The sequence below is a fragment of the Sus scrofa genome, chromosome 15, assembly GCF_054392235.1.
Source record: "Sus scrofa isolate SSC_HxYL_T2T_F1_AM1 chromosome 15, Sscrofa_HxYL_maternal_Yorkshire_Landrace_v2.0, whole genome shotgun sequence".
Classification (NCBI taxonomy): Eukaryota; Metazoa; Chordata; class Mammalia; order Artiodactyla; family Suidae; genus Sus; species Sus scrofa.
The window spans coordinates 83,221,309-83,241,268 of NC_139397.1; the positions used below are offsets into that span (position 1 = coordinate 83,221,309).

At 37.5% G+C, this 19,960-nt stretch overlaps 1 protein-coding gene across 1 annotated transcript in view; it reads right to left on the bottom strand.

Annotated features, from left to right (window-relative positions):
- The window catches only part of IFIH1 (interferon induced with helicase C domain 1), a 53,512-nt gene extending 34,193 nt beyond the window's left edge, over positions 1-19,319 (bottom strand). The window contains exons 1-3 of the mRNA NM_001100194.1: positions 18,864-19,319; positions 10,785-10,953; positions 6,827-6,967 (exon numbers count right to left, since the gene is read on the bottom strand). Of these exons, the coding sequence (NP_001093664.1) occupies positions 6,827-6,967; positions 10,785-10,953; positions 18,864-19,319 (766 nt within the window). The remainder of the gene's footprint in view (positions 1-6,826; positions 6,968-10,784; positions 10,954-18,863) is intronic.
- Positions 19,320-19,960: the final 641 nt, after the last annotated feature.

The window sequence follows — 19,960 nt, forward strand, 5'->3', positions numbered from 1 at the left end:
ATGCATAGCCTCCCCCATTATCAACCTCCACGCGCGCACACACACACAGGCACACACACAACACATTCTAAACTTTCCTATACCTGCACTTTCGCTCGTAGTATCCATGTAACCGGAAGTGCTGGCTGTCACTTCCGTTTACCGATCCGACAGAGAACCTTCAAGGTGAAGGTAAAACGTCTCACATTCCTCCTCTGTGGTAAGCTTTCTCTAAGTCTTTCTTCTTTCACAAGGCTTCTCCCCCATCCTTTAATACTTTCTCTTTGGCTAGAGATAGATCACTGTTTCTCTTCAGGCGCACAAAACTTGTTTTCTTGAACTGGATTATAAACCCTCTGAGGCTGGAGGCAATACTCCAGTCTTGGTTCTCTCAGTAATAGAACCTGACCAATTTATTTTCGGCTTCTAGTCTTCATTCACATGCCAAAATAGAGAAAGTGAGGTGTATTGACAAATTAAAATCACCGCCTTTGCTAAAACTCTGCTTAAAAAGCTTTAGGTTTGTCCTAAAAAGATGTCATGAAAATAAATCCAGCATGTATTAGCTGTATAGTAGGGAGGTTTCTTCACATCAAAATACTTATGTTCGCATTCCTGAGACATGAACAGTAACCCTCCTAGAACTACCATGAAATTGGAGGTCATATAACTAACCTAGATGGCTCCTGGTAGATTTCAAATAAAATACAAAACAATATTATCCTTTAACATACACCAGTGTCGGCATCAGCAACAGCATCTCTCTCTCTCTCTCCTTCTGAGCACAAATAAATATTTGCCTTTTGGATTGCCTTAGTAGTATGTCTAGTTCCCAATAATTAATGTAACTAAATTTAGAAAAAATATAGACGTAAAGCATTATCTTAATTCAGAGGAAGCCTGTAATAGTATGGGTGATCCCTCACAGTATTATTGCAGACTACTGTATCAATTATCTTTCCACTAAGCTCTCAAGTGCTGTGTATTTCTAGAGATTCTAAAAACCTCCAAATTTCTAGAGGTTAGTACTATAGAACATTATTCTGGTCCTCAAGTGCAAGGATAAATTTTGTGACATTTTTACAGAGATTAGTATAGACCAAATCTAAGATTGGACTTTGGTCTATAAAAAGGCAAAACAAAACAACAACAAAAAAGGGCTCTAACAGATTGGGCCAGAAAGAAGGAGGCTGTTTCATAAAGGTCAATTTTTAAACCCCTCCTACAGAACATGATCTATGCAAAATATATCCACAATATATTCCAAAGCATAATGTCACCGGATAAACCTAAGGAGTGGAACATATGGGGGAATATGAAAAAGAAGGTATTAAAGTCTGAAAACAAGCAGGTTGGTAAGCTCATTAGCTGGGGTGGAATTTTAAAATCTTCACGTGAACGAATATATAAATCAAAATATACACATGCATTCACAGTCATGCGCACTGTGTATTCACACATGGCACACTGCACTGTTAAATTATAATCGTCCACCCTGGAACAGACTTTCAATTCTCTTTATAAATGTAAAAGCACCCTCTGCTGGCCAATCTGAGGTACTTGCATTTTCTAGTTTGACAACAGGGAGATCCAACAAAGAATGATAAAAGAAGTTTGAAAGATTTTCTGTGGAACTCTGCGTAAAAGTAAGTTCATTCCAGATACAGTAAATTTTATTATTTTGTTTTGAACCTCATTTGCCCTTTTATTAATAATAAAAACGTCAACATAAAATAACTACTCACTTTATTATTTTTTTTCATTTTTTTATTTTTTATCTTTTTGTGTTTTCTAGGGCTGCACCCGTGGTATATGGAGGTTCCAGGCTAGGGGTCTAATCAGAGCTGTAACCGCCGGCCTACGCCACAGCCACAGGAATGCCAGATCTGAGCCGCATCTGTGACATACACCACAGCTCACGGCAACGCTGGATCCTTAACCCACTGAGCAAGGCCAGGGATCGAACCCACAACCTCATGGTTCCTATCGGATTTGAGCCATGATGGGAACTCCAACTCACTTTTTTTTTTTTAACAAAACAACAATAGCAGACAATTAAAAATGATTGTGGAGTTCCCGTGGTGGCTCAGCAGGTAAGGGACCCAATGTTGTCTCTGTGAGGATGCAAGTTTGAACTCCAGCCTGGCTCAGTGGGTTAAGGATCTGGCATTGCCACAAGCTATGGTGTAGGCCACAGCTGCAGCTCCAATTCTACCCCTGACCCAGGAGCTAACTTCCATATGCCACAGGTGTGGCGAATAAAAAAAAAAGAAAAAAAGATTGGGCAACCAATTTTATTTTACTGTATGCTTATAGAAGTAACATGAATCAGATAACTGTGTATTTGCTATAATTAAAATATTTGAACAGAAGAAAATGAACCTGGGCTTTGTGTCCTCTGAGGTCTTCTAGGGATGTGTGGTCCAGATAAACACAAAGGTTTTCTAATATTTTTTCTTTAGAAAATTATCAGTGACTTCAGAAAGCAGGACTATTACATCCAGAATTAAAATCTATGAACAATCTGAGAACTACTCAAATATCCTTTAGGAATTACTGTATTAATGTGAAAAAAGACAAATTAAAAAAAAACATTTTAGTATATCTTAATTATCCCCACTTTTTAATGTGAAGCTGTTGGAAATAGGAAGAAGAAATGTCAGCCCCTGATGTGGAGACATGACAAAATCACTCTCCAGAATTACCCACCCAGGCTGAAGGAAAGACATGATTAAAACTGATTTCAGGGTGGACCACTGTCATTTAATGCTAGTGTGTCTTACCTGTCAGAAGTGTTAAGAAGTAAAAAGGGCTAAAAATAATATATGAAGAATCTTTGCATTAAGACTATAAAGTAGCATTTGTATGTACAGAGACTACTATGCATTGAAAAAAATATTTTAGAAATGGTTCAGAAATAAAAATTAGAGCAGTTTTAATTTAAAATTGGAAATAATTCAAGTCCTATTTTTTCTTTTTACATATGAAAATTCATATTTATAGAATATGTGTAGCTTAGGTAATAAGTTTCTTTCAATGTTATTTTGGTAACTAACTGTATTTGAAATCTTAACCTGATATACTGAAACTCAAAATAAAAAGTACACTTATCAATAGCAATAGGATACACAAAAGTAGATTATGCAAAGAATATTAGAGATTATTGAATATTTTCACATTTATTTTGACTGTTAATTCTGTCAAAATATGCCACCTAGGCAAAATCCTTCTCCAGTTAATTTTGTAACAAAAATTTCAGTCAAAAGAACTTCAATAACTTCTTTAGGCTACTAATGATACTTTACAAGTCATTTATGTCAGTAATTCTTAGTTCTGAAGAGCAACAAGAAAATAAAGGAATACTTGGGAAAATCTACAGGGCCGAAGGCCTGAAGCAAAGGCACTCTGTTTCCATAAATCAGTTACTGCTCTATAACGGGCCAGAACGGACTGGACCAACCTATTCCAAATCTACATCAGAAGTCCAGACAGCAGAAGAATCCTACAGACTAGAAGACTGTTAGAATCTATGAATCGGATGGAGTCCTCAGATTACTGTACAGTTTGTTGTACTCTCACATGTTCTCAGATGAGTATACATTTTAATAGTCTGTACTTCTCTTCCACAGCACCTACTATAGTGATTTCTGTTTGCTGGGCACATCCATCAGCTGCAAGCTCCATGGGGAAGAAGTCACTTTTCTCTGTTCCACCACAGTATTTACAGTGCTGGACACTGAACAGTGCATGCCTGGCACATGATAGGAGTTTAATAAATATTGGTTAAATCAAATATTTACTTCCTTCACTTCCTTAAGTGAAAGGAAGGGAGGGAGAGGAGAGGGCAGGGACCCCACGAGGGAAAAACAAACGCCTCTCTGTCCCTTAAGACCATAATTAGGATTTTTTCACATGATGCAACATTAAGTTTTATATTAAACAGTAAGAAAATAATTTTTTTAAGTTTCACATTTCATTTGTCTTCATGAGACTCAGATTTGATCCAAAGATAAATAAACTACAAGCTGACAAGATGCGTTAGGCTGACAACCTTTGATGAAAAGCCAGATCACCTCCTACCCTCAGTCCTGTCTTCAGTTCTTTCTTGTGTGAATTTAGAAAATAGCCAGTACCCCCACAGCCTACCAAGGAAGTTTATTAAAATGTGAAAGATCCACATTCAGAGAACAGCTTTGGCATTCCTATACAATCGTGATTTCTGAAAGAAAGAAAGCACAGCTGCTCAAATGGAAAATAAAACGGCCCTTTTAGAATTAAGGTTTAAAGCTCTGCTATAAGTTAAACCTCACTACTTGAAGTGCAGTCCAAGACTCGCAGTATCAGCATCACATGAGAGCAAGTGAGATAGGCAGAAGTATTCCACTAAAGAAACAAATACCTTAAACAAAGCTGATCAGCAGGCAAACTATAAAAATATTGGTACTATTTATGACCAAGAAAATTGCTATCTTATATATTTAGCTAGTTCATATAAACCAGCAAGAATAAAAACACCTAATAGAAAAATAGGTAGTTAGCAATAACAACAAAAAGAATGAACTTGTAAAAATATTTTCATTGGAAATTTAAAAATTCAAATTCAAGTAGCAAAATACCAAATTGGCAAAGTTTAAAAATAATACTACCCATTCTTACAGAAGAGGTTTCAGGGCAGTAAGTACTCTTCTATACTGTGTTAGAAGATATGGAATTTGGTACAAGTTCCGGGAGTGAAATAGCACAGTGTTTTAAAATTATAGAAATCATCTGCTCCAGAAATTTCAATTATGTAATATGTTTTTAAGAATTAAACTGAGACAGGGAGTTCCCATCATGGCTCAGTGGAAACAAATCTGACTAGTATCCAAGAGGATACAGGTTTGATTCCTGGCCTCGCTCAGTGGGTTAAGGATCTGGCATTGTCATAAGCTGTGGTATAGGTCAAAGACGTGGCTTGGATCTCCCATTGCTGTGGCTGTGGTGTAGGCTGGCAGCTGCAGCTCTGATTCGACCCCTAACCTGGAACCTCCATATGCCATAGGTGTGGCCCTAAAAAAAAAAAAAAAGACCAAAAAAATATTTAAATTGACACATAAATACAAAGAGAGTTATTGTGGCATCATTCATGATGTAGAAATTTGGAAACATCCTAAATGCTCAACAGTTGATTAAATAAGTATAAAGCATCCAATTTTGGAATTACTATTAAGAACCCTGCTATACAAGAATATTTAATGAATACAGGAGAAATGCCATTAAATATAAGCATCCAAGTATGTAAAGAAATGGGAAGGACAGATACCCAAATGTGAAACGTAATGTGTCTTACTGTGAAAGTATGAGTGACTTTTTCTATGTTTCCCAAATTTCCTGCGCTGCAGCTGTATTACTTTTTTGTATGGAAAATAGTACATTTTGCAGTAGTGTGATGGAATCAGCTCATACTGGCCCACAAGAACCAATGATTGAATTTTCTGGAATTTTGTGAGCCAGTTGTTAAGGTTAAGCATGGGCATTTTTACAAGTTAAATTATATACTGACTTACTAAATAAATCATATTGAAACAAAGGTAATGAATACCTAAAACTCATCACTTTCTAGTCATTTTACTAGATTTGACTATTATCAATGATGTTGAGGCCATTTAAGCCTATTGTCTCTGTATAATGGAATGGCAAATAACGGCGTCCCACTGCACATCTATTCCCAACTTAGTGTTTAGAGATATTACGTGGGAGCTTGGAAGCAGCCTTAGTGGGAGTATTTACACCATGAAGATTGGCATACGCTACAAAGCAGGTCTTTTTTCTTTTCCCCAGAGAGCCACTTGTTAAACAGTTACCAGCACAAAATAGACTTCAAGTAACTATTACTAGTGAAACTAGAATGTGGCCAAATGGAGGACAGAGGAGAGGAGAGGAGAGAAGCATTCCTCTATTAGGAGAAAACTACGGGAAATGATTAAACTAGTTTGATTCTTCCTGGGCTGTTTCATGTCAAAAAGGTGGACATGGTGGTATCTAGTACTCAGACCACTTAGTTTCTGAAATTCAAGACAACTCTTGATTAGCAACCATTCACCTTCATTTCTACGCCCTTGCTTTTGGTCTCTGTAAGTCAGCTGAACCTCTCTGAGACACTCTGTATGTCAAAGACAGAAAAGATAATGGCCTTATTTAATTCTCCGACTCTGGATGAGTCAAACTAACTTAGGTACTTGAAAGTACTTGGAAAACCATGAAATGCAGGACATGCTTACGATATTTATCACATTACAAGGTCCATGGATATCTTATAAAGTAAAATTAGGACCCAGTGTGTTCAGGGAGTTTCCACTGTGGCTCAGCAGGTTATGAACCCAACTAGTAATCATGAGGCTGTGCATTCGATGACTGGCCTCACTCAGTGGTTTTAAGGATCTGGCCTTGCCACAAGTTGCAGCATAGGTCCCAGATGTGGCTCAGATCCCACGTTGCTGTGTCTGTGGCTTACTCTGTAAGCTGGCAGCTGCAGCTCCAACTGGACTCCTAGTCCAAAAACTTCCATATGCCATGGGTGCGGTCCTAAAAAGCAAAACAACAACAACAACAAAAACCAAAAACCAGCGTGTTCACAAATTCAGAACATACTAATATCACATTAATTTTAAAACCACTTTTAAGCCACAATGAGGAATTATTTGCATTTACTCTCCTCCAGAAATGTTATTTTAATTAAAAATGCTCACAACACCCCAAAGTCTAAATATTCTCCTCTGTTGAATAGATCCTGATGTCATCAATGCACCAGCTGATTTGCCTGAAAGTAGTGATGAGTGCAGGTAAAGTATGTATGTGTTCCAAGTACCTGAAACTACAGAAGAATCTGCAAAAGATGATTCCAGTGAACTTTTCTCTATGTCCGAGACGTCCAGACTTGGCTGATCTGTGGCTAAAAGGAGAGGCTCTTGAACTTCAGGACCATTTTCTCCTAATAAATCGTCAGATTCTATGGATAAAAATATTAAAATGTAAATAAGAGCTCCGTGCCAGGTTTTATACAGTGTACAAAATGGTAATTGCTATTTTGAAAATTAAATAGGGGTTCCTAATAGAGATTTACTTGAATATACTTAAATAGTTTGAAATTCTAAACAGAATGTAAAGTGCATTGCAAGTTTTTATACAATATAAAAAGCTATTTTTATTTTGAAAACCAGTGGGGTCTTTAGCAGAGATCTGCCTAAATATACTTCAATGCTTTGACATTTTGAAAGGCTTGGAACATTTTTTTTTGTTTTGTTCTGACACAGTATTTTTATTTTTAATATGAACACAGTGAATAATTCTTTTGGGATGACTAAATTTGATCTAAAAAGCCAAAATAGCAAGTATTATGCTAATCATAAGAAAAGTGCAATGATTTCCTATTTGACCATCATCTTTAGGAAGTAAGTCACTTTTCCGTGTTACAAAGTCACATGTAAGGCTGAATTAATGAAAATGCAAATTTGGTGGTAGTTTTTCTTTAGCTTGTGTTCTTGCCATTTTGTTCTCTAGCTGTGTGTTCTACACGAGACGTACATATGCTTTAATGTCATCCTACATTCATGTATCCTGAATTTGGGGAGATTTTTTTTCAAAATTTAATGAAATATTCTGTAGCCTTCCTTTCTGCTTCCCTCCATCTCTTTCATGTGGGCTTTTTTCCTTCAACCAACATGTATTGAGTGTTTTCTTAAGGGCTTATATGGGTTACAAAGGAAAACAAGAATTTCTGTCCTTCTGAAGTACAATCTGTCAGACACTGATGCCATAAAGAAAATTTCTTAAAGTATCATTTTTGATTAATCCGTCTTAAAGAATAAGGAGAAAATGTGTTTTCTGTATGGAAAATTTCCTGAAGCAAACTGTTACAACTTTGGAGCTTGTCTTTATTTATTTTTATTTTATTTTATTTTATTTTATTTTTGCTTCTTAGGGCTGCACCTGCAGCATATGAAGTTTCCCAGAGTAGGGGCTGAATCAGAGGTACAGCTGCCGGCCTACACCACAGCCACAGAAATTCAAGATCTGAGCTGCATCCGCAACCTACATCGCAGCTCACGGCAACGCCAGATACTTAACCCACTAAACAAGGCCAGGAATCGAACCTGCATCCTCAAGGATACTAGTCAGGTTCATTACCACTGAGCCACAATGGAAATTCCTGAAGTTTGTCTTTAAATAAGACAAAAAAGTTTGTAGGTACATATGAAGCATGTTGGGGGTGTATAATAATAATGATTATTTTATTTCGTGCTTTACAAATGTTTTTAATCCTCAAACTAACCTTAGGTAATTATGTAATATTATTATCCTCACTTCACAGGAGTAAACTGAGACACAGAAGGGTCAAGTACCTGGTGAAAGCCACACATCCAGGGGTTCAGGAAATGTCAGGATCCAGAGCCCCTCCTGTACTGGTCAGTATGTGGCCAGTATAACAAAATACCATAGGTTGAGTGGCTTAAGCCACAGAAAATTATTTTCTCACAGTTCTAGAGGTTGAAAGTGCACGATCTATGTGCCAGCAGGTGGATGGCTGGTGAAAGCACATTCTTGAGCTTGCAGGAGGTCACCTTCTCGCTGCATCCTCACATGATGGGGAGAGAGACAGACAGAGCTCTCTCTTCCTCTCCTTATAAGGCCTCAGTCCTATCAGATTGGGGCCCACCCTTTTGCTCTCATTTACCCTTAATTACCTTCTGAAGACCCAGGATTGCTATTGTCAAAGAACTGTAATTTGAAAAATCACATTAAACTTCTAACAAAGCACCTTGTAAAAGTAGAACTAAAAATATCTTACGAAGAAATAAGGTTGTATGTAACTTGTTTTTTCCCCACTCTCCAAAGAAAAGAAAGATGGCTAGATATGTTGTCGCTGTCAGGAGAAACCAGAAGACACTTTAGACCTGATCTCTAGACTCTTTCCTAAACAAATATGCCTCTGTACACAACTGCAAAATGGGTAGGTACCCTCTATTTGGGGAGATGGATATGACAAGGCCTTTTGTGATCTGCAAGGATACCCTTTCTAATATCCTTTGATACACTGGGGCCAAAATTTTCCAGTGAACAAAAAACAAAAACAAATAAAAAATTGAGACTATAGCCATTTCCCTTTGAATTTCAAGTTAGAATGTTTGTCATGGATGGAAATGGTCCCAGGGGGTCTTGAAGGGAACTCATGATGAGATGGAGTGATCTGGACTGTGGTCCAGCTCATCCTTGAGGTATATAGGAGAAATTTGGCCCCATCATTATACATGAGTTTGTTGGGAAGTCCCTTCAGACTTAGAAAACTGACTTTAGTGTTACGCTGTGGCAATAATAGCTGGGCCATAATGTACAAGAGTGAAAAAACCATAATCTCGATGGTGCAAGAAAATGGCCCCACTGAGCCTCCTCCAGAGAACTGAAGCAAAATAAAGATGCTTTCTATTGAGAGGACTTTTTTTTTACACAGTTACACTTTGCTGTGGAATCAGAAACAGTGACAGTAGTAGCTGATAACCTGCTAGTGTACAAATCATGAAATTACTGCCTGACTTTTGAAAGTTGAGTAAGCCCTACCCTCCATCCCCACAAGCCCTAAATAATTTCAGAGAGAAGGGAGAGCCTCTTGAGCTTTTCGCTCTGTGGCCAAGCAAAAAGTTCTTCCCCAAACACTGATGATACTTTACTCCTTATGATTCATTTACTTACACACAGTTCCATTAATGCCATTTTATAATACTTGAGGGCTTTTTAATATCTCATGGTAAAAATATGTGTGTGTCTGTCTCTCTATATACATAGATATACATGCTATTATGCATCTATATATATTACATATACAGATAGCTGTATATGTGTATATATATTTTATGTATTTCATAAATAATACAACATAAAATCATAATGTGCTATTTAATAATTTAGTAACTGTTTTTCTTTTGCATACGTAACTTAGGAAATTGTTTACTGCATATATTATTCCATTAGAAAGTGTGAAACATGGGAATAAGGACTTTGTGTATTTCATTTAAGTCAATTATACCCAGCATCTAGAACAGTGTCTGGCATATAATTCGCACTCATTACTTGTTGGTTGAATGACTGAATGAATAAAAGATGTGCAGTAAGCTTAAAATGATTATAGTTCATTGAAATCATTCATTACCAATTAAATTTCAATTTGTCTTATATACGACATTTTTGAAAACATAGGATATACACTCTGTAAAGAACAGTAAGATGGTAGTTTACATTAGATTTACAAATAATACCTGTGAAAGTGCTATAAAATGTTATCTTATTATTGAATACTTTAAAAAACTCACAGGAAGTGATATTGTGATATATTAGCAATTACAAACCTTTTACCGAATGTTCAATAAAATCCTTAAAGAATTATCTAAATGTCCAGAAGACTATGCAGCTGAGTTATGACAACCACTAAAATACTTGTTTCCAGTATATTTGTCTAGTCAACATTATAATTATCTTGACAAAAATCTGAGTGTCACTTTGTTTCCCATATAAGATGGGAAGTGGAAAGGGTGTTGGATGAGGGGTCAGTTGCCAATATTCGAGCCCAGGCTGCTGAGTACTGTGGTCTTGGGAAGTTCATCTTTTCCCAGGCAGCAGTCTCCTCATTTGTAAAAGAGAAGAAAGATGTCTCAAATTGCTTGAAATCTTGATTCTAAATATTCTACCTATTTGGCACTGTGTCGACAGGCTTAACTGAATTCTCAGTCACTAGGCAAAATGTACAGACCCTTCCTTCGCAGAATTAGCAATACCTGCATTGCTTTCACAGCAATCGGTGCCTGTTAATTCGCGGGCAAGTGCATCATTTCCTGTTTGTCTCAGAACTGTCAGAAATGTAGAAAACCAGTTTTCTTTCTGCACAATCCTTTTCAGGAGCTCCCTTACTCCTGATTCATTTCCATCATTTTCTGCAGCAGAAACCTGTTTTAAGAGAAAACTTGAAATAAGTCTTGTGAATAAATTTAAACAGGAACTAGGCTTTAGAAAAATGGAACAACGAAGCGTATGTATAAAAGCTTATATTCAAGCACTAAAGAAAACAGCAATGCCACTTATAGCAATTCTGGATTTTAGGGGGAAAAAATCATGGGGCCAATCCCCCTTTTAAATAGACATTATTTTTTTTAAGCTATCGAGATACACAATCCTGACACTTAGGGAAGAGATGTTTTATCTCTGCCACTCTGAAAAGGGGGTACAAAAGAAGGTGTCTTTAATCTCTAGTCATGTTACATATACTTGCATCAATTCCTTTCTGTATAGCTAGGGCTTACTATTTCCTTTTAACTCATGGAGTCTATAAATGGGAAATCAAACATTTTTTTCTATTTGACCATTCTTTCTTCACTATTACTATTGTGCAGTAAATAATTATTCTCACAGATTTATATTCTTTAATATTTGTACTATTTAGTATTGCTAAAATAAATTTTTTCTTAATTTGTATTTATTTAATGACAAGTTTATTTCTACATTTCTTTTGTTCAAGTATGGGTCAGAATTTTTTTATATCCATTCATTACTATCTTTAGCCTTCATTCAATTTCTCTTTTAGATTAATCTAGTAAATCTTTTAAAATGTGAATCACTTGTGTAATCATTATCACAGTGCATTTCCCCAGTTCTGAATAAAGCAGCAAACATTTGGAGAAAAGATCACTTTTAGACCAGAAAGAAATCAGGCAGGACACCATCAGCTTGCTGTGCCATTAGGCAAGCCACTTCACCTCTCCAGACCTCAGTTTCTACATGTAAAAAAGAAGCAACTAAAAAGAAATTTCAAGGTGTCTCCATCCTAGCTGCACATTAGAATCACCAAGGAGCTTTAGAAAACACTGAATCTGAGATCTACCCCTAGAAATTCTAATTTGTCCATGTTAGGAAATCGGAAATTTTTTTCAAAAGCATCTCTTGACCATAATCAGCAGCTTAGGTAAGAAATAGACTTACATACTCTCAAAGGTCCTTCTCAATATTTGCCTGTCCTCTACCTATGTAATTTGGACCGTTCAGCTAGATTTTGTTTCCTTTAAATCTGTGTATTTTCTACTTGCATAAATATATCCCATTACCTTTTAATGTCGCATTTTTGGAACAATGTCCAGTACAAATCCAGTGTTAACGACTATTACGGATGACTGGGGAAAGTATTTATTTTTACCAACATTGCACCAGCAGACACTACTTAGTACAAGATTGTACAGCTTGATTTTTACCCAACTATTATGTTCATCTTGTTAGCTAATAGGTAATTATGTTATTATAAAGTCTTTGCATATATCAAGCCAACAACTCTGAAGAAGGAACCAATATTAATCCACTTTATAGATCACAAATCCAAAGCTCAGAAAAGTTCAGTTACCTCCCTAAGGCCACAAAGCTAGTAAAAGGTAAAGGCAGAATTTGATCCCAGGCAACTGACTTCAAAGGATAAATATTGCCTTCCTAAGCTACAATTCTAGCTGGTAATTGTCTCCAATTTAAAGTTCATTTTCTGACCAGAAATGGTTAAAAATGACTAGTTAAGGTGATTTCAGTCCACCTCCCTCACAGCATTTCCAAGCAAATTCTTGCTCATTTCCTACTTTTTTCTAACTTTGTTAATTTTCTAAGAGACATTCTTTGTCTTCTCTGGTGTTTGTAACATCTTTACTATTATATGCTAATTTAAGCAATAGTTTCTAAAGATGTTAAATGAGACTAGTTTGAGCATTTTCTTTTAACTCAAACATTTCCATTTTTAATTATCCTATCCTTTCATCAATTTTAAATCCATTCCATAGAAGTAATCGCAAAGAATTTCTCTAAAATGAACGAGAAGCACTGTAATAAATACTTTCATTTTAAAACCTAAGCATATTCTAGCCTCTAAGTTTCCTTTAACTATTAATCAGCTAGTTTATCTTTACTGTTGAATTACATTTGTCAAGCTTGCTTTGCCCTTACTGAGTTTAGGCATTTGAGAATCATTATAGCATTATTTCCCACAAGTATTTTCACTATTTGAATGTGAAACTACATATAATATCTGTGTAATTTTTCTTTTTTGGCGACCCTGCGGGCACATGGAATTCCCGGGCCAGGGATCAGATTGCTGCAGCTGTGGCAATACTGGATCCCTTAACCTGCTGTGCCAGGAAGGGTATCAAGCCTGCATCCTGGTGATTCAGAGATACCACCAATCCCGTTGCCACAGCGGGAAATCCAACACCTGTGTAATTTTAGAGCTTCATCGAATCTGAAGTTTTAAGAAATATTCCTAGGTTGGGTGCGAGAAAGTATATCAATTCCCTTTGAAGTAACACATACTTTTTTTTTTTTTTTGTACTTAATCTCTTCTCCAAAACACAGGAAAAATATTAGACTCCAATATATACACTTGCTAACTGAAATTCTTGGAAGTAAATATTTGGACTTGAGACTGAAACAGGACCTATACTAATTTCTACTACTGTTCCTTCCCCATTGAATGTTTTCTCTGAATATGAAGTTTAAAATGTCTATGGATACATTGTTAACTAATTTATGGGTTGTAAAATAAATATGAATTTGTGAGTAATACAAGTTATTGCTTTCATATTCTGAATTCTTTGATCAATGTCTTTCTTTCCAAAAGAAATCAGTGGAGAAACCAGTGATATTTCCTCTAGGCCCTGGCTTGCCAACACAGTTGTGAAGTTTGATAAAAATGCTTTCTCCTCCTCAGAATGACTTTAGATAGCTATTTAAACATAATGGTGACTTTATGCTATAGCAGAGCTCACCCCTCAGTACCAGTAAATTAGCAAGCAAAATTCATACATTAAAAATAAAGAATTGGGGGAGTTTCCACTGTGGCTCATCAGGTTAAGAACCTAAGGAGTCTCCATGAGGATGTGGGGTTGAGCCCTGACCTTGCTCAGTGAGTAAAGGATCTGGCATTGCCACAAGCTGCAGCATAGGTTCCAAAGGTTGCTTGGATCTGGCATTGCTGTGGCTGTGGCGTAGGCTGGCAGCTGCAGCTCAGATTCGACACTTATCCTGGGAATTTCCTTATGTCACAGGTGTGGCCGTAGAAAGAAAAAAAATAAACAAATAAAAAGTAAAGAACAAGTTCCTTCCCAAAGTTTGTGTCTTTCTCAATGAGTATGTATTTTCATACTAACATAACTAATTTCTTTTTAGTACCTTTTATGGCCAATAAAATTCTTTTCTTTTCTTTTCTTTTTTTGGCCACACCAGTGGCATATGGAAGTTCCCAGACTAGGGGTGAAATTGGAGCTGCAGCTGCCAGCCTACACCACAGCCATAGCAACCCTAGATCCAAGCCTCATCTGAGGGCTGTACCACAGCTTGCAGCAATGCCGGATCCTTAACCCACTGATCGAGGCCAGGGATTGAACCTGCATCCTAATGAATACTAGTCGGGTTCTTAACCTGAAGAGCTACAATGGGAACTCCACCAATAAAATTCTTATCATCTATTTTAATTTTACCTGATAACACAATGAATTGGAGGAAAGCTGGCTCAGAAACTCAATTCCATATACACAGAACTGAAATGGGTTTCTAGCTGTACTAGTGATCCTATTTCTGGTTCTCCTGTGTAAACAAAAGGAATATGAGGTCTTCCAGGACAATAAATGTTTAATGCCTGAACCGGCCAAGACTGAAACATGCAGTTCAGACTGATATTAAGACACCATAAAAATGTTTATACAATCCAGAGTTCATGGCTGTCTAAGTCAATAGATGTGCTAAGCTATCACTTAGCATCCTAAACAGAAGCAGGTCAGTATAGGGGTACTCACTTAGTGTTAGGGATTAATTCCATTATAATGTCTCTAAGGTGATTCTTGCATTTATTGCTGAGTCTCCAGTGTTTACAATTGTGCCTCACATATAAGACACTCCTTAACTATTTGTTAGAAGGATGAACACTGATCTACTCTGCTTAATACACTCCGTGAAAGCACAGCAGTATCTACATTATTCTCCAATCTTTTCAGCACTAGCATATTGTTTGGCACAAGATGCCACTCCATAAACTTAAACTGAATGAATGAATAATCAATCAACTAAATAAATTTTGGGGGGTGGAGTACTTGCTGGTCACAAAACTAAATCTAGATTCATTTTTAGAAGCTCTGATGTAAGGTGACCAGGGATTGAGAGGTGGAAGTGGGAATTCTAAATTAAAATAACAGACCAAGTAGAAAATGTCAACTGGAAAATAGAAAAAGAATTAAAATACAAAGAAGACATATAGATGGCCAGTAGGCACATGAAAAAATGCTTAACATTGCTAATTATTAGAAAAATGCAAATCAAAACTACAATGAGGTATTGCCTCACACCAGTCAGAATGGCCATGATTAAAAAATCTACAAATAATAAATTTTGGATAGGGTGTAGAGAAATTCCCTCTATACTGTTGGAGGGAATATAAACTGGCACAGTCACTATGGAGAACAGCAATCTCACATCTGAGCATACATCTGGAAAAAACCGTAAGTCTAAAAGATAACATGCACTCCAGTGTTCATAGCAGCACTATTTATAATAACCAAGACATGGAAGCAAACTAAATGTCTACCAAGAGAGGAATGGGTAAAAAAATTTATGGTACCTAAATACAATGGAATATTACTCAGTCATAAAAAAGAATGAAATCCTGCCATTTGCAGCAGCATGGATGAACCTAGTGAACCATGCTTCACTTAGCATACTAAGTGAAAAAATTCAGACAGCAAAAGACAGAAATCATATGATAACACTTATTTGTGGAATTTAAAAATTTGGTACAAATAAACTCATTTACAAAACAGACTCACAGACAAAGAAAACACACTTATGGTTACCGAAGGGTATAGTGGTGTGTAGAAGGCGGGATTGAGAAAAAGACTTTGGGACTGACATCTACAAATAAAATAGGCAAACAAAAAGAACCTATTGCACAGGAAACCATACTCAATATCTGGTAATAACCTATTGTGGAGAAGAAACTGAAAAAGAAAAAAAAAGAATTAAAATATTTTTAGTAGTCCTGATTTCTTAGTTAAATGCTGTTTTAATATGTCAAAAAAGCCAATCTGGAGATCTTAGATTCTTCATCCATCCATTCCCCAGTGCCTGGCAAAGAAATTCATTACATCAAGTGTTTTCATTTCCTATTCCAGACAACTCTTTAGAAATAAGTCCAAGCAATACTAATTAAGCACCAATATTACACTTAGTCCTAGCTAGGTTCTGGTTGCATCCCAGTTTGAAATCATAGTTTCTTCCTCAAATCACCATTTAATTTGGGGATTTAAGAAGGCAGATCTCAATTTCAACCTGCAATATTTATCTAAATCCCAGAAACTTTAAATTTGCAAGGAAATGTAACCAAATAAATGATCACATAAGTCATAACCTTGTGAAAACAGCTCTTTATTATTTACAAAGCTTTTTCATAAACATTATTTTTCACTCATATTTATTCAAATACTGTAAGTGAGAGAAGAAATTATTATTATGTCCATTTTCATGGGTAAATTTAGGATCAGGAAACTTAAATAATTGGGCCCAAATAAATATATTATAAGAAACAGAGATACATTTTAAATCCAGGTCTTGCCATTCCAAATTTCCATGCTTTTCCCCACTCACTACATTTTGCTGTTATAAGATAAACATTCATTCATCAGTGACTCCATATCAATATACTGCAGATTCTTCTAAACCTAGTGCTTCCTTCCCATCATTCACCATAGCTTATTTTTAAACCTGATGGTACATGTAAAATGATGGTATATAAAAATTATTCCAGAAACTCATACAGACATTATTCCTCCTTAAGGTGCCTCAAATACATAGCTCCTCCAGCTTTCAGAGCCTCCTTTGAAATATGAATCTGAGGGAGAGTTTGGGTTGCTCTGGCCTTAACCGCTACCAGTACATGGATGTCCCTTCACTCTTTATCTTCCTTGTGTCAAATCCCTTGCATTCCTGCTAGTTGCATCCAAGCTTGCCAGAATCAAGAACTTGGATAAAATCTAGCTGGCAGAAATTCAATCCAGGCAAGACAAAAGTGATGCTGATAGGCAGAAGTATTTAGAGTAAATAAGGAAAAGTGCTGTTTCGCTGGCAATCGGGACATCATACCCACCAAACATAAACAGCTTTGTGGTGTTACTGGACTCTGTTGCTTCTGGACTTCCTAACAGCTACTGTGGCTGGAAATGCCATCTTCCATCTCCAGCTGGCTTGAAGGCTGCATACTGTCTTCCAAATTAAGATTCTGCCACAGTGATGTACACATTTGTCATATCCAGCTGGACTACTATAATGCGTTCTAGCTGGTTCTCAATACACAAAACTACATAAACGTTACACACAACAAGTAATTTGCTTGTTGGGAAAACCAGTCATCAAAATTAGATGCATGCTTGGGTCTTTGGACAGGCCTATGGCTGTCAAGTCAACAAAGGAGCATTAACTTTAGTCAGGAAAGACTGAGTCACATGATAGGTTGATAGGCATCCCACGCCCAGAACTTTGTAACAAGAATACAAACAGAGGGTGAATTAAAAAGAAAGACAGAAAGAGAGAAAATGACAAATGATAGACTTTGACCCCCAAAATGGATTTAATTGTCTACATGCCTTTCAAAATAAGACTTTTGACGTAATACCCTAAGTCAGATTCAAATAGGTCTATACTTCACCATACATCCTCACTCACTGAAGAATAATGAACAATAAAACGTTACACTGAGTGTAAAACACCTGTAAAATTCATCCTGTCAAAACACCATGTGAAAATCCACAATTCTTCTCCAATATGGAAATCTCAACTAGAAGCATATTTTTTCAATTAATTATCTCCAATTTTTGATTTCCAGAGAATGCTGAAAACTTGATTAAAGAAAAAAAAAGTGTGTGTGTGTGTCTCTGTGTGTGTATTATGTGATCTCCCCACTTGGACCAAAAATAAATGGCATAGTGCATAATATAGGCCAGAAATTGGCAAGTTTTTTCTTTAAAGCCCAGATAATAAATATTCTAGGCAAACAAGCCTAAATAGGCTCTGTTCAACTGCACCTGAAGCACAAGAGCAGTCATATAAACGAATGAGTATGGCTGTATTCCAATAAAACTTTATTAACTAAAAATTTTAAAATTTAAACACCATTCTTAGCTTTGGAGCTAGATTTAGCCCATGGGTCATGGTTTGCTGATTCCTATTCTATGGAACTATATAAAATAAAACAAAATTCCACATCATTAGGAACTAAATCCCTAGTTCTGCCACTGTCTTCCTGAGAGAACTTGGGCAAGTTATTTAAACTGCCTCAATTTCTCACCTGTAAAATAGCACAGTTAATAATGTCTAAAACCTCAATAGATTAATGTGAGCATGAACTCTGATAATACCTTTTGCAAATGATCTCACTGCACACAGTAAGTGCTGAATAAATGTTATCTATTAGCATACATTATTATTCTAGAGTTAAATCCTTTTTCGTTTTTTTCAGTGAAAGAATTAGAAAAACAGGCATTTTGTGTTTCAGTTTTCAAAATTATGTTTTTGTTTGCTTGTTTTTTGGTGGGGCCCATGCGATGTGGAAGTTCCCATGGGGCCAAGGACCCAAGCTGCTGTGATGGCAATGCCAGATCCTTAACCTGCTGCACCACAAGGGAACTCCTCAAAATTTATGTTTTTCAAAGCCTGGATATTCTCTTCTCAAGGAAGGAGGGAGCCAAATTTACCCAAAGATGTCAAAGACTATTTGGGATGGGGAAAACCAAGGAACAACCACAAACTGCAAATCTGCCTAAAAGTCTAGCTTCATCTGAACTGATACCTACCCGATTTCTGTCTTCACCTGTCAACAGTTGCTCCTCCACACATTTATCCAAGACATCGGTAACCAGAAGCTTGTCCACCACTGTAGGCTGAAGAAGGTTCAGCAGTTGGAGACACTCATCATGAGAGCTCTCAAAGGATGGAGAGGGCAAGTCGGTGAGATCGGGGTTCACGTAGCGGGCCGCTAAGGAGTTGCCTGTTTCCCGGAGAGCCTGCACAAACATCCTAGTCCAGCCGGGGGGCCAGACCCCCTTCTCCAAAGTGTTCAGAAGCAGTTCAGCTGCGTTTATGTTCCCAGTGGTGGCGACCGCCCTCTGAATCTGCTCCTTCACCTCTGCAGGCAGAAAGGTCAAGTAGTCCAATACCGGCTCCACCTGAATGTACCTTTTCACTCTGGCCCTGAAACACGAGATGAGATAGCAGAAATTCTGGTCCGCGGAATACCCATCCGACGACATCTTTCCTTCTGAGAGGAGGGAAAAGATTCTCCTCGAGAGAAGAACAATTTGCTGTTCTTTGCTCCACAGGTGAGAAGTGTGCCCCGTTGCTTTGGAGCCACAGGGTCTTCAGCAACGTGCCTGACAACTGGGTTGCCCGCAAGACCCCCAGGCGGGCGCGCGGGGGCGCTTCTTACCGGGCAGGTGGGCAGGTGGGCGGGAAGCGGCGACCGCGGGAGGGCGCAGGCCCTCGGGTCTGTGCAGTGCTCGCGGGGATCCGAGGCCAAGACGCCGTCGCTACGCAGTCAAATGGGAGCTTTGAGGCCAGCTCTCTGGCAGGCAGTTACATAGTTTGCCTGACTTCGGTTTCTGTTTCGATTCTCTTCTTCAGGACTTTCCACACGTAATCTGCTGGGCGGGGAGTGTGTGTTGCATCGGGGCGGAGCCACCCTTTGGTCTGGTCTGGTAAGGAGAGCCCTTTGGTCAAGGACACCGTGGGAAAGAGAAAAGGAAAAGCGAATTCTTTCTTCGGCCGAGTTAGACAGCAGCGCTCCAGCAATGCCAGCGGGTATTTTGCCTACCTTGCAGGGTTCGACCTCAGAATTCAAACTTCTTTCCCACAGCCATCTTGCATCACCCCTTGTCAACTAAGAGGAAGGGCG